The 25,256-nt window shown below is 43.1% G+C and overlaps 1 protein-coding gene across 1 annotated transcript; it reads right to left on the bottom strand.

Annotated features, from left to right (window-relative positions):
* Positions 1 to 45: 45 nt before the first annotated feature.
* On the bottom strand, positions 46 to 25,256 carry PITPNA (phosphatidylinositol transfer protein alpha). Its single transcript, XM_083875339.1, has 12 exons — positions 24,661 to 25,256; positions 19,628 to 19,658; positions 13,871 to 14,016; positions 13,315 to 13,406; positions 9,725 to 9,732; positions 8,722 to 8,796; positions 8,267 to 8,350; positions 7,281 to 7,358; positions 6,269 to 6,379; positions 4,619 to 4,741; positions 3,844 to 3,913; positions 46 to 2,834 (listed from the first exon to the last, which is right to left on the bottom strand). The coding sequence occupies exons 1-11, from the start codon at positions 24,678 to 24,680 to the stop codon at positions 3,866 to 3,868; spliced, it is 816 nt and encodes a 271-aa protein (XP_083731465.1). The 5' UTR covers positions 24,681 to 25,256; the 3' UTR covers positions 46 to 2,834; positions 3,844 to 3,865.

Here is a 25,256-nt window from a genome sequence, read left to right as displayed (position 1 = left end):
AAAACCCTCAAAAACCCCAAAACAAAGGAAGCGGAGGCGAGAAGCTCTGTCTAGTATTTTATTAGATTTCGTTTCCAATATGCCTGTATTGGAAGATTTAGGAGACAAAAAAGGCACAAACTCACATTTAAAGAAACGACGAGAGATAATCTAACCCATTCTACAAAGAGTGTGTGTGTGTGTGTGTCGCCAAAGGAAAAGAGCGCGGAGAACCCGGCGGGACGTGGCGGGATGAGCCCAGAGAGGGCTGCGGGATGTGAGGGGCGAGCAGCCCTGTCAGCAACCCAGCCTGAGGCAGCTGGGGGGCGAGGGGCTGCCTCGGAGCCCCAAACCCACCCGGCGTGGGGATGGGAGCGGCGATCCCAGCGCACCCAGCCCCTCCGCACGGACCCCACCCCGCCGGGAGCCGGCAGGTCCAGCGGGTTCTCGCCAAAGCGGATGGAAGATACGGCACGGGAACGCGGCGTGATCTTTGCTATGCTCACTAGCAGGAACCAAGCGTCGAGACTGAAGGGTCTTTACAGGATTTGTCTATCCAAAGGCTGAGGGATGCTTTCACTTAGGGGCGAATTGGAAGGACAGAAAACAAAGGGCGGGGAGCAGAGGGGGAGTATTCAGGATGAAGTTCCTGCCGTTTCCCCCCCTCCCTCCCTCCAAGTTTTTTCCACTAATCAGGAAAGCTTTGTGTAAAAGCTCTTACTCTGAAATCAGAGGATCAAAAAAGGATTGCAATGGTGGAATGTTACAATCTGCTTCCACGGCGATTAGTGCCATCGGATGGAAAAGCCTCTTGGATAACACAAACTGAAAGAACAAGTGTGCTATGTGTATTCTCAGGTTGCCCTCAAGTGTAAGAATCCCTCAAAACATAACCAACAAATATGAACAGAAGTCAGTGCATAAATTCTCTGTTAAAAATACTTCAAACTGAAAGAACTCTTAACTGGGGCCTACACTCCTAGAATACTTCTGGAACAGCTATACAACATTGTCATGAAACATCCTGGTCCCACATAGCCTCAAAGATTAAAATTTAGTTTCTTTACCTATTTTACAATAAACGTGTTTTACTTCTTCCTGGTGAGATTGCTAAAACCCCTCAAACCCCACCCCAACCCCACAGAACCGTCTGAGGTCACTGAGAAGAGCCTGCCAGAGTTACTGGTACAATTCAGAGCTTATTGCACTTAGACATGAGTAAGGCAAAATAACAAACTAAAAATAAAGGGATAAACTGCCCCCTCCCCAGAAACCAAACGCCATCCTCTCCCTCCAGAGCATTCCCATCTTCCCTCACACTGGAAACAGCTCTGATCCCAGCACAGCCTTGTTTCAGCAGGGCATGGGATCATTTCAGGATCTCCTGCTTGCAGGAGTGGGAAGGGCTGGAGGAGTCAGTGTATTCAGAATGCTAAAAAGACTCCTCAAAAGTGGTGATACACCCACGACTGTTTGGCATACAAGATTTCATGTTAGTGCTGCCAAACACAGAAGTGGAAAATAAAGTTATTACTACTAGGGGAGGGAAAAATTCAAACATTGGGCCTCAGGGATAAGCAAAGAAGTAGGATTTTTTTTTCTCATATGTATTGAAGAAAGCAGAATTTCCTTGATTCTGTTCTGCTGAGTTGATTGTCTAAAGCTGATATCAACATAAGGATAGTTACAGTAAATATTTGAGTTCATTAAATAACAAGAGCTTTTTACATTAACAGCATCCTCTATGATTTATAATAACCAACAGATATCCTAGAAAACTGCAGGTCTTTATAAGCTGCTTTTCTTACAGCACAAAAGGAGATATTTTAGTCAGTCTTGCAATGGGAAGAATATTATTGCTGAGCAGAACCACTGCCCCGGGCACCTGGATGTAACCAGACGCCAAGACCTCACTTACACACCAGCCTTTGCAACACCCCAATTTGTCCAGGGAGAATCACACTGTTATTATTATTCAAAACCATTCCAGCTTTGTAAGTTATGGGAAGTCTTAAGAAATAAAGAACCAGGAAGTTGCAACATATGTCAAGAAAGATTTTGTAAGACTGACATGCACAGCTGGAGGACAACAGAGCTACGTGGGCCAGAGAGACCCCTAAAATGGAAATTTAACATGTAAGTGCTGAAGGCCCCAGTGCAGGGCCTGACTGCAGCTTCTGGACAGTCTTTAATTCATGTTTGTTAAGACAGAATAAAGTAATGCCCTGCAGAAGCCACAAATCACAACTCATCGCAAACCAAGAACTCTCTGGCTGCTCCTCATTTTGTACTCAGATTACCTGCCATTAAATATCTCCCTCCGGGAGCAAGGGTGAGAGCAGAACATTTCCTGGAACAGTTTTGCACTTTTAAATATGGACAATTTCCCTCTCCAAACAGACATTCAAAGGACAGTGAAGAGCTGGGCAGAAACAAAGGTGGCAGTTTATCCCACTTGGAAAAAAAAAAAACCCAAAAACAAAACAAAACAAAAATAATTCTAAGTCACCACATCACAAGACTATTTGAGCTAAAAATGTCACTTGGAAATCAAACAGGGCCACATGGAAATTGGTCTGAACACAATGAAAAAAAGAGGAGGGAGGAGTCGTAAATACAGCGATCTCTAAGTCACACACGGCCCCCGAGGATGAAACCCCCCTGGGATGCACGTGCTAACATTGGAGTGCTTAGTACCAGACTGTCTATTTGCTCACAATATTAAGGGGCATCTAGAATTAGCTATGGGAGGTTTAAAATCGCCTGCCGGTTGGACAGAGAAAGGCTTGATCCAGAGATGGTCCGTCAGTCAAGGGTGTGGATTCCCTGGGCCTTCCTGACGACTGTCTTGCAAACTGCAACAAAGAGACAAACAGGGAAATGCTTCAGGATGACTTTGTGCCACGGGAAGTGTCAGACAACCTTGAGAGAGCAAATGTGAGTCACTGCTGTCTCCAGGCAGACAATGCACTGCAGCACTGATCCAGAGGAAATGGGAGACAAGAAAATCAAGTGGTTGTAGCTGCATTCAAAAGTTAAAATATTTCTATCAAAAGACAGCCCTTCAGACACTTCCTCACCTCCTGTTCCCCACTTACCACCAGCAGATAACAGAGGGCAGAGGTAAACAGTCAGTACTCCAGGAGGATGTGGTTCTGCCCCACCCCATTCCTTCCAAGGATAACTAGGATGGCATTTTACTGCCCTAATAACTTGTCCTTCCCAATGTAAATGGACAATCCCTTTTTTCTCCTTGCCTTCTTACTTCTCTAACACCATACCACATTTTTGCAGTGTCTAAGAAAAATGTGGCAAAACCAGGCCCCAAACTGATGACATATCTAACAGAATAGAAAGAAAACAAGCCAAAAACTTTAAAACTGTCATTGCTGCTTCTCCTGCAATGCCCAAGTGTTACTCCAAGCCTTGGCCCATTAGTAAATACTGCTAACAAGCAATGGAAAAAATAAATTCCTCACAAATATGCTTGGAATGTTCAATTTCCAAGTGTATTCTAAACATCTGCATGCCTAACTTAATTTTTTTGAGACTGACAAAAGTTTCTCTGCAAGTCATGGAAAGCAACATATGCATTACAGAAATAAGAACAGCAGTAAAATCTACAGAATATTCCAACACATTTTTCTTACACTTTTCACTCAAGACTTTTCTTTAGAATAGTTTTGAAATGAGGCAGTAAACCTCGCTCATCAACCTGTCAGTGAAATGGCTCCACTATAAAAACAATCAATAGCACAGATTTGCCTGTCAGAAGCTATGAACAGGATCATTTCTCACACAAATGTTGGGGGTTTTAAACCAAATAAAGCAATACAGGGTTTTGTCAAATCTCTTGATACCTACAGTGCACAAGGAAGGAGTCATATTAGTCATCTGCAGCCGACATTCCTTTCACTGGATCTTTTTCTCTCATCTGAAAGAGGAAACAAGTGTTCAAGTGCTGATTCTCACGTGTGTTATCTCAAAATTCATCAGGATGGAACACCTCCTTGTGTGTAAGACATCGATTATATCTCAGCACCTCAAGTCAGTGATTGTGAAATGCATATGCATCATTTCTGGTAAAGCTGTGGGTTGGCAACAGATTTGGAACCATTATCCAAAGGGCAAGAGTGTACATGAAACTATAATGAAATATCCTGAGGCATGAAGGGTGCAGGGCAGGACACAAACCACGGAACAAGGTTCTCATTATTACCAAACTTGTGTTTCTCAGGGTAAGAACCCTGTTACATACCCCCACTACCTGCTTATGGTACTTAGAGCTAAAAAACCTTTTACTCAACAGGTTTCTGGTAACTAATGAGGACAAAATCGACCATTCAGCTTTGAGTAAAAGCAAACAGAAGATATTGAGGCAGTAAATGAATCATTGCCACTCAGCCCCTCATTACCTGTGGTTCAATACATTTACTGGCTCAACAACAAACAGAAGGAGAATTCCATAATGATTAGGAGGAGATGCCAGCACGATGGATTCATGGCCAATCATTCAAAGCACACACAGCATGACCTAAATAGCAGGAGCACAATTCACATGCAGCAGCCTTTCCTCTCTGCTGTGCTGGAGAGAAGCAGCTCCTCACACAACCCACACCTGCCCTGCTTTGCCACTGACCTCATCCAGCTGTCTCTTGGTCTCCTCCTCCATCCTACGGATGTCCTCCATAGTCAGATCAACCCACTTATCAAGCCAGCAAAAGAGCTGCCGGTGGAAGTTTGTGAAGAGCCGCTTTTCTTGCTGCAAAAGGAGGAATAAAACACAAACCAGCTTAGTCACAGGGCAATTACCATGGAGCTCAAGGCATTGTAACAATTTTCAGAGATGTGTACACTGAAGAATCAGCTCCCTCGCCCACCTTTCCATCTAGCTGCCACAATTGGAAACTGGAGATAGCTAATTTTTATTCTTTTATCAGAATATCTAATCTAGAGCCTTGAATCCCCAGAGAAATGCCTTTTTTCTCCACCAAACCTAGACAGCAGTCTGCACACTGCACTGAAAGAATTAGTGAATTTCCTTTGACTTGACAGTATTGTTCTGACTGAATAAAGCACTCCAAGTTAAGTTTACTTATAGCACAAAAGTTGGCCTGGAAGTGCAGAAAAAAGGAGAAACAGGTATTTTTAAAATCCTTAACTTGCTAAAAACTGGAAGTTAGGAAGTGTAAAGGGCTGACATTCACCTATCTTGGCTTCTTTTTCTTTTGCAGTGACCTAAAAAAAATGTCTAGACTTGTTTTTCACAGCTGGAAACCTTTCAGCAGAGGTGACTATTGTGCACAAACTACTTCAGGTTTGGAGCAATTTATTTCCATTCTATAAGATATAACCTAGGCAAGGTTATATTTGACAGGGATATACAATGCCTCTTGGAAAGACCTAATTAAGGAAAAACACTTCAGTTTTACCAATTATGGTTTCATATCTCAACAAATGCAGCTTGAATACTTTGATTCAAGTATCTACAGGCAAACCTGTAGTTATTCATAAATAGAAAGGGATTGGAGACACTGCTTTATTCAGGGCTTTTGTTAGAGGTATTTGAAATCCTGCAGCACCATGGTCATTCCCCCTTGGAGCTGTCTTTAGATTCTATCACCAGAGAATTGCTTTTGCAGAAAAAGCTCTGTGGTTTATCAATATTAACCACTGAGAAGTCTCTGTGATCTGAAGGCACAGGAGTTTTATGAACACAGCATTGCCTGGAAAACCACACACAGCCATTCCCAGGTGTAGCATCCTGCTGCAGCTCATGGGTTACAGACTCTGTCACAAAAAAGCTCTTTTCAAGATACCATTTATGTTTTAAGTTAATAAAGTTTCCCACCATCTGCTTATTTTTTAACACAGGTTTTTCAAGCAGCAGACTAGGAGAGGAAAATGTGATTAGAGCTCCAGGAGTTGCCAGAAAGATCCTCAGCTTATCAGGATCAAATAGATGGAGCTATCTCCCACAAAAACGTTTTGCCCCTACACAATGTAATTCCAGTATAAATGCATCACTTCATCACTCACAAACCAACAACCAAGTGACTGCAATTCTGACCTATTAAACAAGACAAAACAGCCAATTTACCTTCAGATATTAGAGTGAAAATGTTCAATAGCCAATCCACAGAACAATCAGCCAGCCCTGCCCTTGGATTAGCAGTGAATTGAACCCAGCTTTAACCAACTGCAGAATTTCAGGCAGAGGCATTGCCTGTACAGCAGGTGGGTGATGTACGTGCCCCATTCTCACACCTCTCCCCATCACAGAACTCACCTTCTGTATAAAGTTCTCCACTTTATTTTGCAGACCCCACCACTTGAACTTGACTGTTACCAGCTTGTAAGCACACATGTATGGACAATCTGACTGCTTCCCCAGATCCTTCTGCAAAGACACAAAGATATTCACATTAAACCTCTGTCTCCATCTCCTTCAGTCCTAACTGTGAAGTCTTCCCACAGTTCCCCACAATCCTCTTGCATCCTTATACCTTTCTTGTATTTTATTTATTATTATTTATTTATTTTATTTATTAAGTTTTGTCACACCTTTGCTCACCCTTTTTCAAGGCATGATGAAACTAGACCCTGGTTTCCTTCACAGGTGGCTTTTCCCTCCATTCTGAGAACAGACTATTCCTTCCTCTCCTCTGTTGTCATTTTTTCTTCCATTAACATTATATCTTTCAGTGTCTTCACTGTTATACCACGGCTACTTTGCTTCCTTAAAAGTCTCTTGATAAAGTCCCTATCTAAAACATTTTGGAATTAGATTATTTCATCTGAGTCATGATTATAAAGCCTTAAAGAAAATTCCATAAGGTTTCCTATTTCCTATTACAGGAGCCATAACCACTCTTCCCAAGTGAATCATATTAACCTCAGCTTCTGCCAAGTTTCCCTGCTAGAAATCAGAACTGCACATCAGTAGCTCCCCAAATCCCACTCAGGGTCCCTTTTAAAGACTGGTATTATATCTGCACTTGTAATGCATTCAGATTCCAAGGATTTCAGTGAGAGGTTAAATGCTGCTGGTCAATACTCAGCTATCTCATACTTGAATTCTCTTGGGTGAACCCTTGGGCTGAGCACCAGACAGCTCTGGAGATTTCCTGGAACTCATTCTCTTTGTAGAGAGAAAGCTCTTTCTCTTAAAATCAGAACAGAATCAGTGCTGAGTTCTGCATTTCCTTCTGCAGAAGGGATTTCAGTATTTTCCAGATGTACCTTTGGCTCCAAACCCCAGTATCTGTCCTGATACAGTTCCTGAACTCATCAATACAAACCTTCCAGTTGGGACCCAGAGGTCCACGTCCAGTCTTGACAGATTTAAACCTTGCTGGATCTTCTTCTGCCTTGTAATCCTATTGGACAGACACAAAGATTAAACACAGATTATTTTACTGTTACCCAGATGTTCTCTCACAAAAAGGATTTACTTTCCTAGGCCAAGACTAACCTCTGCCTTCTCAAGAACTACTGTTTTCAGACCTCAACATTAGGTCAAGACACTCTTCAAGGAAATGTATCTCCCCTCTGTATTGTGTCCTAGACCTATGAAGAAGTGATAACAAACTGATATGACCTTTGTAAGGCTATCAGAAGGTCTGTAGGATATGTTTCCTGTAACCTCTTGTTCTTTGGGAGCTCAGCACTGCTGCTAACAGAAAGCAGCTGTGCTATCTAGGATTTTTCACAGCACTGTAGCAGTGTGACACTCACATGCTGCTCACTAGAAGTGCAGTCAGACTCACAGTACTGCCATGAAAATGGTATTAAATACTGTTTGAAAGTCAGGAAACTCAACCAACATTCCATTTCTATACAGTTGATTTCTTTTCCCTGTAAAGAAACACCCCTTTGTTTCTCACAGTAACAGGAGTGATTCTTAGAACCAAGTGTTGGCTACATCATTTCCAGATACACTTGTGAAGCCATGGGCCAGTATCAAAAAGGGGGAAGTTTAGGAGAGATCCTGTATGGAAAGGGGAGTGCCCTTTCCTGCTATTCAGACACTTCAGTCAGCTGCACTGCTGTAGAAATACACTGTTACGTGTACAGGCAACACATTTTACAAGCAGTGCTGACACAATTTTTAAAACAGCATTTCCTCTGGCTTGCATGAGCAGTTTTAAGGAACGCCTTTCCTTCTATGTCCATCCTCTTACTTGTCCTGCTGCCTGTGACCATCCCTGGAAGCACAGTTTGTCCATGATCCCCTCTTTTAGCACAGGGCCTCCCCCCCTAGGGAGCTGTTACCCACCTACCATACCTTGGGGAGGACTTGGCTCCGATCAGCAATGTCTATGTAAATGGCTTCTACACTCTTCCACACCTCTGGCTCCAGTTTATGGACCTGCAGGGAAACAACACCACTCAAGGAGCTGCTTCAGTGACAGAACAGTCCAAGAAAATATAAAGCCAGATAGAAATGCAGACACCAGTGCTCCCCTTCCCACCTACAGAGACGTAAACACACAGTGGGAGAGCTTTTAAAGAAGCAAAGGTGCTCACACAGAACCTGTTTGTTTGTGTGTGGAGGTCAATTTTATTCAGTTGATGTGAGAAGCTAACAGAAGGGAGAGTCTGCCCTTGGTAGTGAGACAAACATTTGAAATGCAGGAACATGGTGAATAGACAGCTCCACACAGCACTTCTCTAACCCAGCACAGAAAGCAGCACTGTGACATTAAAGAGATGAGTAAAACACACGACACAAGCACTTACATTCTCTTGTGTTCCAAGATCTGATTTATGCCAGGTTTCAATTTTGATCAGGAAGTCATCCTTCATATACTCATTCTGTCATCAAAATAAAGCTTCTTGTTATTCTAGGATATATCATTTGTCTTCTTATTACACAGATAAACATTAGGTGAGTCAACTCAAAGAATTGAATAATTGAAAGAATGAATTCTTCATTTGACTGAAGTCTGATTTAGGGAATTTCAGAATTATTTGTAACCAGATCATCACTTCCAGTAAAATTGATTTATCATTAATTACTTAAGATTAAATAAACCACAAGCTGTTCACAAAAAAGCCTGTAAGTTCTATTGTTTAAGTGAAACATTTGGAGTTTATAAACAGCTTTTTTTAAAAGGACAATATCTGTCACTCTGTTTAGAGTTTAGAAGGGGTAACATAAGTTAGCTAGGCAGAAATTGTCTTTCCACAGAGATTATTGATCTAGCACTGAGTATATATTTTGATGCAACTCTTCAAATTAATAACAATATTAAACTGATGTGCTGAGAGCTATTGACACTGAAAGGGAAGGGACAAGAAGCACAGTTCTGCCAAGTAAGCAAAAAACTTTCCATTTCTCACTATTACTGTGAGTAGCAAAGGGCTCCCAAAGGTAACCCTATCCTCCCTCAGGGGAGCAGAAACAAAAGCACAGGCCAGTGAAACACTCAGCACATAGAAAGGAAATACCAAATTCAGAAGAGATTAATCAAGGGGACAGCATGGCAAGAGCTAACTGGCTTTTACTCAGTTTACCCAGGCAGGGCCTTGTTCTCATTTGTAAAGCTGAGCTTTGCTGAGCACAGGCAGATCTCTGTCCATGGTCACAAGGATACACCACACTTGGTAAGGGCAGTTAATCTACGGGATCTTACAATGATAAAAGCTGAAGTGCCTTTAGCTCAGGTTAAAGAGCCTCTTCTACCCACAACACTTCATTTCAGACATTATTCCACAGATTAGCAGTAAAAGCAATACTTACTGTAATAACTGGTCCAAGAAATCAACACATGGAAAGAAAGAGACACAGTACTTTAGTGAGAAAAGACTGTAGAGCAACCACTGCCCTCCTCCCACTCTCAGCCAAACAGGGACAGCTTCAGCTTCCCAGGTACCTCTGAGGGAAAAGACATGGAAGTTGATAAAACCCAGCTAAACTTCACTCACTTCTCTGGAAATTCTCAGCCTGGGAGAAAGCCAGAGGAGCAGCAATTAATTATGCACTGCCACTTGTGCTCCCTGGCCTGCAGCCAGCTGGATGAGAAGATGGAATAAGTATGTTCAGCTGACAGCATTTTACCAATCCTTTCTCAGCTTGCAGATAAGGAATCTCTCCATAGTTCCAAAGGAAACCCACGCTGGATTTCAGGCCAGTGTAGCCCTGCCTGGAGTAACCAGACCCTCTGCATCTCTGCTGCTCGTGGTAACTGAACTCCCTGGACACCCAGGCTCAATTATTCAACACAGAAAAGCAATTAAAGATCCTGTAACAGTCAGCATCTGCTCTACCTGAGCAATTCTACTCAAGCAGAAGAAAGTCTGAAGCTGGAGGTGAAGTTCTCTGGTCTGTTCTGAAGTCTAACATCAGGGTTTGATTAAGAAGCAATTTGGTTTTAAAGGTATTGTCGCAATTTTTGAGTTTCCAAGCCTGCATCCTGGAGACAGTTACCATCCCAAATCACCTATCATGCATATCCAGCAGCCTTAATTACCCACTGCTGGGCTTGGACTGTTCTAAACCCCTAGAATGTGAAAATTGCTTTTTACAGCAATTTTACAGAAAGCCAATTATTTAGACTGACATGTTGGGCTGGAGGGAGAGAACAAGAAGGCAGAGCTGAGGCTAATTTTTCAAAGGCTGAACTTCATCTCAAAGAACATTTCATTATTTCTGCAAGAAGGGAATGTTGGTTTTTTTTCCTGCTAGTCCCAACAAAATACTAAATAAACCAGCAATAATTATAAGCCTTCTCACTTTGCCATGACTGTGTGCTGTGACTATGCAGCTGCCTCAACACAGGTTCCTTCACCTCCTTAACTTCTTCCCTGTGGGGAAGATTCCTCATTTGTAAAGAAACAAATTAATCTCTTCAGAAATGTCCACTCAAACTTCAATGCTCAGCTTGCTACAAATTAGGACCTGCTTCTTGAGGCATTACAGCAGCAACTCCTACATATTTCAACTGCAGTTATAACTTCTCAGTTTCTTGACATTTGGCCACAGGCCATGGTTACACTCAGAGTGGAGCACACATCAAATTGCTTTTCTAAAAACATTTAAGCAACATTAATATTTAAGTCAGACTGCAGAGAAGAACACTGTTCCCCTTGGCACCAGCCCAAAGGTACAACTATTAGACAATCCTCATTTCATTTTTTACTGCAGAAGTTGTGAAATCATACAATAACAACCACCTCACTTACAGTTTATACTCTCAAAGGAACTAAGCAAGGCTTCCATTCAAAGTACATAAAAACAACGTATTACAGCACAAAGGAGTGTGCAGAACTGCAGAAAGTTATAAGCTAGGCATTTAAATTCCCTCATTCTCTAGTACTACTTAGATAATGGCCCACAATATGCATATTAATTGAGCTTCTCAGAGGAGATATAGGGAAATGCAAGAAGGATAAACTCATAAAATTTAAAAAGAATACCACAAGGCACAATTAAGTAAAAGCACTGCTTTATTCTAGTTTAGAAGGCTCTGTGAACAAGCAAGCTGTGCTCTAGGGACAGCACAACAACACCACCTCAGTCAGGAGGGCACAGGCAGAAGCACCAGCAACTCCTGCACTCAGGTTCAGTTCCTGCTGGGACCCTGGCTCTTAAATTTCAGATTTTACTGAGAATCTGATCTAAACCAGCACAGCATTTTCTGCTGCCCAAAGATTCACAGCAGGGCATCCAAGCCTCCTCAGGTCTGACCAGAACACCCGAGAGCATCCAAAGGAAAATGGTAACACCCAAGGCAGCTCCACAACTCATCCAAGGGTCCTCAATCCAAGGGTTCTCCCCTCCTGCCCAATCCCAGCCAAGACAAGGTTTCAGCAACTTTTCCAAGCTCCTCTTGCTTCATGTCAGGCTGGCAGATTCTCTAAACAGATTTATCAGCCTCCGCATCAAAACTGCCTTCTGCTCCAACCCCCACAACAAAGCACTTTTTATCTCATATTATGTTGCTGTTTATTACAGTTGAGTGGGGTTTGTGGTTTTTTTTTGGCTTTGTTATCATTTCTAGCATATCAAAATCTGAAATTTCTTTGATTGTGTTGAAAAGTCTTGTACTTGATTTTAGTATCCCATGTTTTCCACTTCAGTAGAATTTTATTAGTGTGTAACTGAAGAAGAAGCAGCTTAAGAATAATAAAAGAAGTAACTCCATACCTTTGTTTCAGAAATTGGTGAAGAAGGAAGAGGAGGTGGAGGATACACCCAGGCATTTAAATCAGCTCAGTGGGCTTAACATGGAAATAAGCTAGACATTTACTAACCAATTTCAGTAACATGCAGCAAGAAAACTGCATAAAACTTAGAAAGGTTGCAAACAACTTTGTTTCCACATCTTCTGTGAGACATTAAAAATTTATTCTAAAGTCGATGGCAGTATCTGAATATTGTATTTGAAATATCCATTCCACTAGACTGCTGCATGTAATTTCACAGACTGAAGTAACACTATCCTCTCCCACTGCAGAGCTTTTTCTTTATTTTAAAGCTTCATTTAAAATTCACTTAAGTAAATTGTTAAAAAAAGAGGGTTTTATATACTGAGTTTCAAGAACAGTTAGAATTTTTAGTGTCTCATTCCCATAGCAACTGTACCACTACCAACTAGCAGAAAATGTATCCTTCAGAGATACAAACAACATAAAATGCTGCCAAAGCCACTACATAACTTTGGAGGCAAAGTCAAATTTTCAGTTCACAGCAGTGAAGACCAGAGAGGCTGCTAAACACCTAACTTCAGTAAGTAAATACTAACCACTCCTGTAGAAAATGGGTTTGACATTATTTCAGCACTTTACAGCTCCCAGAGCCTCACCCCTGCCTTTACAGATGGATTCACTTCAACTGCTGCGTTCTCTGTTCAACCCTCACTGACCTCAGATCCTGCAAGTGAGCAAATACCCATCATTTAACACTTGCTCCCTTCACCTGCACTAAGCAAGAGGGAGCTGAGATCTGTCCTGTTCCCCTCTTCCACTTTTTCCCACCTGGCTGTGCTGCACTTGAGTACATAAAATCACCCCTCATGTGTTTATTTCATCAGTGTTACACAGCTATTCCTTTAGGAAGAGTAACAGATATTTCTTGGTCTGTTTTTTTTTTCTAATAAAGGAAAATCACTCATTAGCAGCACATCAGAAAAGGGCAGTTCTTTTAACTCCTCAGCACTGTATTTTGCTTTTCCTGACCACACAAAGGGCTCAGAGAACAGAAAACCAAGATTTAAGAGCTGGAATAGCTTCTCTACTGGCTGCATCTTTCCTTATACCCTCCCCTACCTTTTCCCTCTGCCCCCAGAAAGCAATAAAGGGAGAATCCAGAGTCCCTCCTCAGGCACTCACCAGTTCTGCAGTAAGGATAGGCATTCCATGCTTTTTCATGTATATTCAGAGCTCCTTCAGGGGCCAGCATTCTCACAAATGTTGGCACTTTGCTGCAGAAGAAATAGGAAGAAAGGCATTGATAAGGACTATATGGAATGAGAACTGAGATAGGTAGGACATCATCTGGAATGCAAACACTAGAGATTTGCAGTTCTTGGTAGGGCTCTCCCCAGCTTCATTACAATGTTTTCCAGAAATACTAAACCAGACATGTTAACATAAATCTTCTTTACATAATGAAAGATAAAACAAATAAAATAATTTAAAAAAATATGTTGAAAGCAGGTTGAAATCTAGGAGGTGTTTTGCTCTTTAGCCAAATTCAAGTATGAAAATACTGAGTGGCAGGATCAGACTTGCTTTGAAAAGCTCAAAGCCAGGTGCTGTTATACTCCTGCCTTACCTCTGCATCTTTCAGCCTTTACATAATCTGTGATTTACAGTTGCTGCAAACCCTATTGTATCTTCCTGCGGTTCCTCTTGCCCAGCTGTGAGAATGAGACAGTTCCCATACCTCTGTAAGTGGTAGATCTTGTGTGTGTACTGCCCACGCTCTCCATCCCTCTCGTAGGGTTCGTTCACCAGGACTTCCACTCCTTCTCCTCCACCAGTTTCATTTTTACTGGCTTCTGCCACGGAATACAGCTGCCCCACTTGATACTGGAGAAGTCAAAGAGACATTATTATTATGGCTATAATTCAGCTGAAGTAATAACTTTGCCAGAAGAAGCCAAGGACAAATTTATTACCCGGGGAGAGGGCAGAGAAAAGGACATGCACTTGTATGGGCAGATAAGCAGCTCATTTAATTTCATTTGAGATAGAAAGCTTGAGTGGTAGTTAGGAGGAAAGCACTGCCAGTTACCTTTAACCCTTCAATCTCAAGCTCCAAACCAACACAGAATCAGGAGAAAGCAGAAAAGACGAAAGGAGCATCAGAAAGTGAGAAAACATAGATGACCCCAGCCAAACTACAGCAAAATCTATTGGGTTTCACTCTTTTTGGCACACAGCTGTCCCCAAAAAACTGAGAATAAAGCACTGCCAGTCCTGAATCAATAAGCACCCAGTGCTGCCATCCAGGAGTCCCAAAGAATTTCACATCAACCTTTTTTAAAAATGCAGGGTAAGGGGGAAGGGAGGGAAAAACTTCATAAGAGAGACAGAAGATAAAGGGTACTTGCACCACCTGATTTATGTGCTTCAAGAAACAAACTTGTTAAATGGGCACAGCTTAGGAGCTCCTGAGGGTCAAACATGAGCATCCCCCACATGCAGTTCAAACAACTGAGTATGAAGCCTGAAGTAAAGTAAATTTTCATTCTGAAAATTTATCTAAATGGAATAACTGAGCCAGTGTCCCAAATGACCAGTTGATCTGTGTTGTCACTGCTCCCACTATTATTTTTCCTATTATCTGTGGTTTGGGCTGTGCTGTTTTTTCTCTGTATCACACTTCCTCTTAGCCACAAGCTTAAACCACTACCAGGGAGAGCACAGAATTTCACCATACAGTAAAATTCTTACCCTAAAATAATTTCTCAGTCTCTTACAGACACTCACTTGGCAGCACTATTTCCCAGAAATCACTTAAAGTACTTGGTACTACACAAATTCTTTTGTAAGAGGCATTCACAAACATTTCCCAGGGCAGAGCAGGGGAAAAAAATCAAGAAAATGAACAGAAGAGAACATTCCCCTCTGCAGAAGATGGAAAGATTAATATAGTCTTGCCTCTTGTAGCTGAAAAAGGGAATGCAGAGCTCACAAAAACCCATGATCAAATGAAGAAAATTCACACAGGCCTCTCCGAGGCAAAGTTAGATGAACAAAGTTTGAGGATGAAAAAGCTAAACCACTGAGTTAGAAGGAAGAGCTCCAACTTAGCAGAGTTAAGTCTTCAGAACTCTAAAGAGAGCAAAACAGCAACTGTTGCCAAAAGCAACAGTACAGGGAGGCAATCTGAAAGGGTGAACCACAAAGTGTTTGGCACCAGAAGTGAAATGATTAAAAAAAAAAAAAAAAACAAAACCACCAAACCCCCCCCAAAATTCCATAACATAACTCCAAAGCAATGCAACACTGTTCAGGCTATCTTCCTTTTCCAAAGCATAAGGCTCTGCATCAGAAACAGGAATAGCACTTCTGAAACCCAGCCTGGAAAAGTGGAATATTGCTCAGAGCTGAGAACCCAGAAATACTTCACTGGGCTGGAACATCTTCTGCAACGAAGCAAGATTTCTACACTTGTTAAATTTTGTTGTCAGAGTATCCAAAATAACAACAGTACCCAAAGCTCTCTGGTGCTTTGTGCCATCTGGTGCCAACAAAGGCCAAGGAAATATTTATTCCTGCTGGAAGAATAGATGGAAGCCAGAGTAACAAGGCTAGGTGTCCTGGCCTCAGCTAATGTGGGGCAGAACAAAAATCAGACCATTTTCAAGCTAAGAGCAGCAGCTCTGCTGGATCTCTCCAGAAGGTCCTGGCCCAGGTTACAAGAGCAGCCCTCACTTGGCTGGACAGTTCCTGCACTGTCCCAGCAGGTTGGGTTTCAGTCTGGATTTTGGGCTGCAACACAAGTCTGACTTCTGACATTTCATACACAACACTGCTTTCCTTCTGACTCCCTACATATGACCCACACAAAGCAGAACACTCACCTCTCTCCTGAAGAGCAAAACATGAGAGTTGTGAAACCTTAGAAGCAGTTGTTTTAACAGAGTAAGAGTCACACAAATACTCACAGAACAGAGTTTATTATGAGTTTGGTAACTACGGGATTACAGAGGAGGACTGAATGGCTTTGACTGCTTTGCAGCAAGTCCCAGGACAGAGCTCCAGGAGCACAAACTAATTCCTCTTAGTAACAGCCTCTCATTCATTCCTTCTCCCTTTCAAACACTTGGGTCAAAGTTCAGACACTAAGAAGATAAACCCTTTGGTTTAACATCTTCACCATTTAAACTTCCCTGTTATTTCTGAGCCTTTAATCGCATTGATAAGAGAGGAAAAGGCCCAAATAAAACTGTCCCAGTGAGCAAATCCCACATCGTTCTCCCTGCAAAGGTAAACAGAGAAAAAGATTGTGGCTCTATGAATCTGGACTCCAGACAGACCTTTCCTCTTCTGCAGGAAATCATCCCTCTTGCTCTGTGCCAAACACTTCTTACACAGCTGAGAGAACATCCTCATTGCACCAAATTTCCTCCAGCAGGCCTGATCTCAACACAACCATCTTCAAGAGCAGTTGTTTTCCTGAAAGCCGCTTTGAACGCAATTAATAAGATTGCTGTGTGTTTGGCAAGCTCCTTGCCATGTGAAAGGAACAAAGAGGCAGCACAGAATGTGTACACACAGCTCTAATCCATACCAGCACTTCAGTGGCAGCTGGCAGAGACACCCACACGAGTCCACACATCCTCCCCAAGCTGGCGCCTGATGCTGGGCAGGGAATGGGAGCAAAGCCTGGCACCCAACACTCAACAATGAGATTCCCTTTGCTTCCCACAGTGGGACAAGGGATAAACCAACCCAGCAGTGCAGCTTGCAGCCTGCACTTGAGCAGGACCACGTTTTTTGGCAGGGTTTCCATGCAGAAGACAGACTGCTACAGTCTAACTCCTACATGCCAGCTTTCGAGTTTTAGTCATCGCCAGGGCTTCTCTTGCACTGTTTGGTTCCCATCTTGGCTAACGAAGCAGCTCTGAGCTCTGTGTTAAGTCACAGCTCCCTAATGCCTTCCTGATCACTAGTTTTCTCTTGAATTCCATACTATTGGTTAAGATCCATTTGCTAAGGGTGGAGACTGAACACAGAATCCCTGGCATATCACAGAGCCTCACAGAAAACTCCCTCAACCCTTTCATGGTGTCTCAAAGTTACAATTAATTTCATTCCCTATTTTACACACTAGCATTAACTTTTACCAACAATCTGCATGCAGAAGGTGTGAACTCTTAAGCCTTTTGAGCAAAAATCAACCCTATAAAAATGAAATCAGAAGTCCTCCTGCTAGCCAGAGATACTTTGTGAGCAGCTACACAGTCAAGAGCCATAACAAGTCTCCTGAGCCTTATTTAAGAGTTTTGTACACAAGGAAATCCTTGAAAGCGATGAAGGTTTTACAGCTGGTTTGCAGAACAGACAGCAGTGCAGTGACCAAGTGATTCACAGATGTGTCAGCATCTTTGCACACAGGAAGGGGGATGAGGCAATAAAGAGAGCAGCAGTCACCCTCTGAGTCAATACTGGAAAGAACCTTTCTTCTAAAGCACACCCAGGTACATAGGCAAAACTAAGTGAACTTTGAACCGTCTGTGCTTAGGGAACTGGCTCCTGAAATCTGCACTATCACAGGAAAAACACCAGACCTTGGAAAGGGACATCACTCGTGGGACATGGTGACATTGTACAAGTCTGGGGAGAAATTCAGTTTGGTCAATTTGGAGGTTTCTCCACAAGGCAAGCTCTGGACCCAGAGCAGATTCAACACACCTCCTGAAACAAATAATCCCAGGGCACCCTCACACAAGGAGGTTGCCAGAGACTGACAGATTTACCTACAGCCCAAACACTTTTTCACAAAGGCAGTTTAAACACAAGGCTCTGAACAGCCAGGGAGGGACAAGAGCACAGCCAGGGACTCGCTTTAACTGGATGAAGGCTAATCCCAGTATCAGAGAACTCAGGAAAACCCTGTGTTGGGTTCCATCCAGTCTAACCCCTCCAAGAAACAATCTCTATGCTGATGCTTTGACTTTCTATTTACACAACTTGGTACCAAGGAGCCATATCACTACAAGGCAGGGTTCCTGTTATTCAGGAAGGTCCTTTCTGTCCATTGAGCTCGAGTAACTTGCCATTTACCCACAGCTCTCTCTCTAACCTGCAACTTTGCATCCTTTGCTCACTTGATAAAGCTGATCATGTTACTCCTTCCTCTGTCAAACACTTGCTCTTGTGAGTGTCACTCAGACACCACAAAAGATCCAAACTTCCCTACTCTCATACTTCACTCTGATTTCTGTTAAAACTGCTTGAAACAGATCCAGCAGAAAGCATAAAAGCTACAGGTAGGGAGCAAGCAAAGACAGAATTTCTGGCATTAACAGTCTTGTTCTTGCACTAACATAGAACACAGATCTAAACCCACTCTCTGATCAGAGGTCTGGGCTTTCTGTCAGCATCTGACACCTGTCACAGCAGACTGAGCCACAGGAACAAGAAACTCCACCAAGACACTGCTTTTGTTTCACTAGCCAGTCTGATGGCTGCAGGAATGCACTACACGAAGTTCTAAACTGTGTTCTGTCAAAAGAATGAGAGTTATAAAAGGGATGTGCTTAAAAAAGTGTTACCATGAGCCAGCCCACCACTGTCTACGCCACAGTGGCTGCTATATTCAGAGGAAAAAAAATGAACAGGAGTGCTGTTATCACAGCTCTCCCTAAGAGTTAGAACAAGGCCTTGATCAGAGTTCACAAACCCAAGGCTTACAGCCAAGGATCACAAGGAAAAAATAAAACACATCCAGAAGAAGGAATCTGCTTTGGAAGTGCTGTTGACTCAGTCATTTCAATTTTTACCTTGTTAGTATATAAAGATTAAAAAATTCCAAACATTTATATGGTTAGATTCTCTGCAAGAGTGGTGTTCAAGGCAGGAGGGAGGGAGGAAAGGCAAGGTGCAAATCAGAGGAAACAGGAGGGAAACAGCCACAGAGTCTGCACAGCTATTCCATGCTCTGTTTGGTGATGAAAATCATCCTGTTCAATAGAAACTACGTTTCTTCTCTCAATTCAGCTTTATCTAAACAAAAGGAAAATTTTCTATATGCAAGAGCTAAATGGCACAGGTCTTTAAAAGTCCTTTTGCTATATGAGCCTCCTAAGTCACAAGTAATTCTTGATCTTTGCCTAAGAGTTTAAAACAAAAGAGTTCCAGCAAAAGGCAGTTTAAAAGGTGACTTGAATTTCTACTAAAGCTTCCCCTTCATGTTAAAAAAAATAGAAAAGAACAATAGTACTAATCAAAAGGAAAACTGCACTTGAAAACAGCCTGACAACTCAAGATTTATAATCAGCATATCTGAAAGTATTTTATAAGAGAGATGATTGGCACCCTCAGACTTAATACAATTATTTGGTCAAAATGATGGTGAATGAGTAACAGCTCACAGGGGCTCCTGAAGACAGCTTGCATTTTCCAGTTTTTGTTCATGCTTTGATCACAGGTTTATTTACAGTCCTGAAGCAAGAAGAAAAGAACTCACCTCCTCCACAGACACGGGCAGGATAACACGGCTGGAAGGGAACACAGAGACAGAAATTAGCAAATGTCCCTGCAGCCCCAAAATCCCCACATTCCTCAACAGCAATGGCTGCACAGCTCTCCTTTCTCTCCCCCCAGAATTCCAGCATCTACTCCTTAGGCCAAAGACTATTTATATAACAACCTCAAAGAGAACTAATGCATGATAGAGAACAATTGCAACCCTCTCCTAAAACTCTGTAATTCAACTGGTGATACCTGCACTGGCCTACAAACCCACACAGCATCAACACAGCAGTGATCTCCCTCACTCCATCCTTTCAGCAATTCCCATCTTATTCCTCAGCAAGCTGCTGGGGAGGTTTCTGTGGGCCTCAGCAATTCTGCAGAGATCTGCAATAGCCATAAGGCACTGCACGATTTGCTCACATGTCCCAAAGCAGCAGGAAACAGCAGAGGAAAAGCTTTCTCAGAGCCTGCTGCAAAGGAAGGTGCTGCCACTGCTTTAAAGAGTCTTTTTTGTTGTTGTGGTTTCCTGAATGCTTCTGAGAATCAACTGACTGGACAACGCAGCAAAAACTGCCTCAAGTCACAGATTTTTTTGGGAAAGAATCAGTTTAAAGCTGACAGAAATACATGCTTGTTAAGGTCTTCTCCAAAACTGGATCTGTGTTTGACTTCTGCTTTCAGCAAGGATGATGCTGAACAAGGAACCAAAGCAAGAGACAGACAGGAAATGGATATGGCTACCATGGGCAGAAGAATTCCCAATTCTTGGGGAATTAGTCTCAAAGAAACTAGGACACAATCAGGAAAAAATGCCCTCTGTATTAATAAACAGATTTTGAAAAAGCAATAGTGGTGAAAATAGAATTATTTTTTTTTTACACTTTACCAAAAGAACAAACTGCAATAGGGGCAAAAGATTACAGATTATGCAAGATTACTTGTGACACCAACACTTTATGCTGACTGCAAAGTACTGCAGAAATAACTACTGAGAACTGCAAATGAAGTTCAGTATCAATTAAAAAAAAAAATTAACTAATGGCACTCATTTTTACCAAACACATGGGGTTAATGAGCCCTAAGTTAGTTATTGCCAATATCTTGTGCCTTTATGGAAAAGCAGCAGGAAACATCAGCTCAGTGGCAGTTCAAAAAGTAAATCCAATATTAGAAACTGGAACAGCACACAGACACACACACCAAAAGGAGAATTATGTCACTATAATCTCCCATGTATCAACATCCTGAATATTGCACACAGTCCTGGTTACCTTATCTCAAAGAGGATACAGAACAAGTGAAGAAAGTTTAAAAAAGATGATTGGAGATGGGGAAAAGTTTCTGTGTGAGAAGAAATCAGTTAAGACTTGGCCTTTCAGCTTGGGAGAAAAACCAGCTAAAAGACTCAGGTATGGAAGAGGTTTAGAGATCATAAATGATGCAAAAAAGTGAACGGAGAAGGAACAGTGACTGTTTTACAACAGAACAATCATTAGGCAACAAATTTCAAGACCAAATCATGTGTGCTTCTTTACATCATGTCTACTGAAGACATGGAATTCCTTGCCAAACATAGGAAGTAAAAGCAATTTTTAAATGGGATTTGATCAATTCATGGAAATCCACGTGCCACTTGCTGGTAGGAAGCACTGAACTGTAATTGTTTTACTCACTGTTACATATTGTTTCCTGAAAATACCTGCTGAAAGGCAAGAGGGAACAGGACCAACACCAGTATGGTGAAAGGGAGGATTAAAAAAAAAGGAAAAGGATTTTCACAGGAAGGCTTTGCCATTGAGCATGATAGTTGGTTAGTTAACTGGATAAAAGTTAAGAATGAAAAAAAAGGCTGGATAATAAATTAAAAGTGAAAGACCAAGAAATAGGTAAGAAACAATTTATTTAGAATGGAGTTAAAACATTTTGCTTCAGAAAACCTGGTATAAAACATTGCTGTAAGCAAATGAAATTCCATTTAAGAAATTGGAAGTCACTAAATCTGAATAATAATCTCAGAGTTCAATGAAGAAACAGAAAGACAAACAAGATCAATGGTTTACAGTTCTCTCAGCCCAGCAAACCAAGAAAGTGAGGGTGAAAACCACTTACAGGTAGTCAAGTGATAAAGGAGGAGGAGGGAAGTCTCCTCAGGAAGATCTTGAGGAAAAGCTTTGCAGGAGCAGCAATGGGAACAAAGATTCCTGACTTTAGGACAGAACTTGCTCATTTTATGAGAAATTACATGATGTGGTTGGCCTGAAAATGATGAGGAACATTTAAGATCCCTGTTAGATTAAAATCTGCCTCAAATGACAGCAAAGGGAAGTACAGCTGCAGGGAAGGTCAGGGGCATTATCATCACTTCACAGGAAAGGGAACTGAGTCTCCACACTCTGATTCTCCTCAAGGTCTTCTGAGGCAGTTTAAATCAAAATAAGGACAGCAAACAAGGCTCCAGCCAGCACTTAAAAACCCTGACACCAAAAAAAATGCAAACAAATGAACAAAATCCATGCAGCTTATCTGCAGCACGGATGGATAGAAATGCAAGATAAGTCTGAAAGTCTGACAGGACATCAAATGAAAGCGTTAAAGTCATCACTGCATAACCATCAGGACAAGAAGCTGTAGAGAAATGATGATACAGACTTGTCTGATAATAAAAAGTGACATCAGGTTTTTATTATATTGCTCTATTTCTGTATCAGCTCCTAAAATACTTACAGGGTACATAATAAAACCCATCTGATTTACTAGGGAGAGTGTGACAAGGGGTCACAGAGATGGAAGAATAATCTGCTCAGATGAGATGAAGTGACAGATCATTTAGATTTTTACCATCTATGGTAGGAAGGCAGTAATTACCTGCATGAAACCAGAACTAACACAAGGAACAGCAAAGCGCTTCAAACAGCCAGCTCACACCAAAACAAGTGGTTTCAATGTGCCTTAAACAACTGCTTCCTGTAACATGAGACTTCATCAAAAACTGTCTCAAATAGGATGTAAATTGGGCAACTTCGATGTACAACACCAAGAAAATTTAAATCTGGGCCAATACAGTGACACAACTCACAATGTGCAACTGTCAGAGGTGGCTGTGAATCTCAGAAAGTAAAAAATAAATGTTCATTTGGAAAGTCCAGTAGCAACCTTGACTGTCCTTAGAGCCACATATGTCTAAGGGCAAAAGAAAGGGAAGAAAAGAAACAGTATAATGGCAACACTAAAAAGGTTTAGTGACCCTTTTGAAAATACAAATGGAAACCTGTAAAAGGAAACCAATGTAGTAATTCTGGTCTTTTAACCTTTACTCTTAACATTTACACTTCACATCTCGTTTCTGAAACAGGCAGTGTGAAAGACCGGTGGGCACGGTGATATGGTGAGGTAAATAATGTTGAGTAAAACGACTTTTGGGAGTGATAGTCACGAAAATGAACTGCTCGTGCTGTCAGAAATCTGAAAATTCAAAGCACATATGTTCTCACCTTTACAGCACAGCTCACTGATAATGAGCTTTACTGTGGTACAGGGAGAGGGATTGTGAGCAGAAGCATGAAAAAGATACACAATAACCCAGCCAACGGTGCTGTAAGAGGGAAAGCAGTAAATTCATAGGAAAATATCAACAAACCAGATGTTGTAGAAGGAGTTAATTATCTTTTGATGCACCTGAAACGAAGCACTTTGCCCCGGTTTCTGCCTGCTATCCAATTTAACACTAGAGAAGGTAAATGGTGTTTTAGTGTTACTAAGAGCAGCTCTGCTGCTGCTCCTGAATTGTACACTCCCATTGTCTGGATAAAAATAGCAGAGGTTTAAGGATTGGGGAAAAAAAAAAAAAAAAAGTTAATCAAGTTTAAAGACAACTACAAGGATAAGTACAAGCCTCAACACAGTTTTAATATTTAAATCCACACCAATGTCCATAATCTTGCAAAATAATTCCTGTAAGGAGGACACAGACATGTAGGTAAACGTGTCTAAGAGAAGACCTGAAAACCCACTTCATCACAGGGATCTCAGGTATCTTTTGTAAGGGGACAAAGAAAAAAAAAAAAACCAGAAAGACTCTTCCATCAGCCAAAAGAAGTTCAAAACGATGGAACGCACTTAAGGTGGGAATGCACTTGAGTTAACCTTAAGAATTCAGGAAAGAACTATGTGCACAGCCTTGAAGACACCCAGCCAAAGTGCACCGCTCCAAGAGTATATTCCACATTAGCGAGCACAGGGCTGCTGAACCAAGGACTGTGAGTATATTCCACATTAGCGAGCACAGGGCTGCTGAACCAAGGACTGTGAGTATATTCCACATTAGCGAGCACAGGGCTGCTGAACCAAGGACTGTGACAAGCAACGTGACTAAGAGCTACACACGCTCAGTCCAGCCAGTTTTCCACCCCTCCATCCCCATCACGGGCCAGGACAACCGCAGCAGCCTCAGGGTCAGTGAAGAAGAACTCCAAGGTGAGGCTTCAACACACACACAAAATTATTTTGCAGCTGCCTCATTCCTGACATTCTTGGGAGTCCCTCCTTGGAGATTACACAGCCAAAGGCTGCGGGGAACCAAAACCAGGTTTGACGCTTGGCTGTGTCACAACGAGCAGGGGGCAAGACGCCCGTGCCTCCCTCAGACCTCCCACAGAAAGCCCCGGGAACGAGCCGGCTCCGGGCTCGGCCCTGGGGCACCGGCAACACCCACAGCGCGGGGCCGGCCGCCCGCGGAGGCCGTGGGGACACCGGGGGGCCCCGCCGAGCCGCAGAGGGGCCGAGCGGACCCGGAGCCCGCCGGCAGCCGCGGCCCCCGCCCCGCCGTGACCTTCACTGCCGCCCCCACCGCCGCCGCGGCCCTCACGGCGCTCCCCGCTCCCTCCCTCCCTCCCCGCGGCCGCACTGCGGGGCAAAGCCGGGCCGCCCACCCGCCCGCGGCCGTCACCGCGCCAGGCGCCGGGCGCGGACGGAGGTGAGCGGAGGGGCTCAAAGGGGGGCCGGGATGGGGGAGCTGCCCGCACTCACTATTCCTTGATGAGCACCATGGCGGCGCCGCCGCGAGCCTCCCGCCCGGGCCAGCGCCGCTGAAGGTGACAGGAGGCGCGTCGCGGGGCCGCTGCGCGGGATGGAGCGAGCCGAGCCGAGCCGAGCCGAGCCGAGCCGAGCCGAGCCGAGCCGCGCCGCGCCGCACCGGGACGGGGGGGCCGGGCCGGCGGGCGGGGGGGCCGGGGCGGTTCGTCTCTGCGGCAACGGCTGCGTCACCTCCGCGCCGCGCGCGGGGCGGGGCGGGGCCAGCGTGGCTCCACCCCCCCCTCAGCCCGCGCGCGCCTCCCTCACGGGCTCCTGCCCGCGTCCGCCGTGACGTGTTAAACGTATTAAACCAAAACGCGTGTTTGTTTTTTTTTTTTTTTTGTGGGGGTTCTTTTTCCTTTTTTGTGGTTTTTTTTTGGTTTTTTTGTTTGTTTTGTTTTGTTTTTAGGTTCTTTCATGATGTAAAACCCCTCATGGTGTAAAAGCGCGCGGTGCTGTTTCAGCTCTAAGGCTGGACTCGCCACAGCAGTGCCGCAGTCTTCCCAGCAGTGCCGCCGGCAGGGTCTGCTGGCGAGCCCTCAGGTCGCTCT

Source organism: Zosterops lateralis, assembly GCF_965231275.1.
Source record: "Zosterops lateralis genome assembly, chromosome: 19".
In the NCBI taxonomy this organism is placed as follows: Eukaryota; Metazoa; Chordata; class Aves; order Passeriformes; family Zosteropidae; genus Zosterops; species Zosterops lateralis.
The sequence above is the reverse complement of the archived record's forward strand: the minus strand, read 5'-3'. Positions and strand labels throughout refer to the sequence as shown.

Bases quoted from the DNA above. Each gene is read 5' to 3' on its own strand.
- PITPNA (XM_083875339.1), bottom strand. From the start codon at position 24,680: ATGGTGCTCATCAAGGAATA. The intron at 4,742-6,268 runs GTGAGTTCTGTG...CTCCTTTTGCAG, and splicing joins TGGAGAACTTTATACAGAAG to CAAGAAAAGCGGCTCTTCAC. The intron at 3,914-4,618 runs GTCAGTGGCAAA...TTCCTCTTTCAG, and splicing joins CCAAGAGACAGCTGGATGAG to ATGAGAGAAAAAGATCCAGT.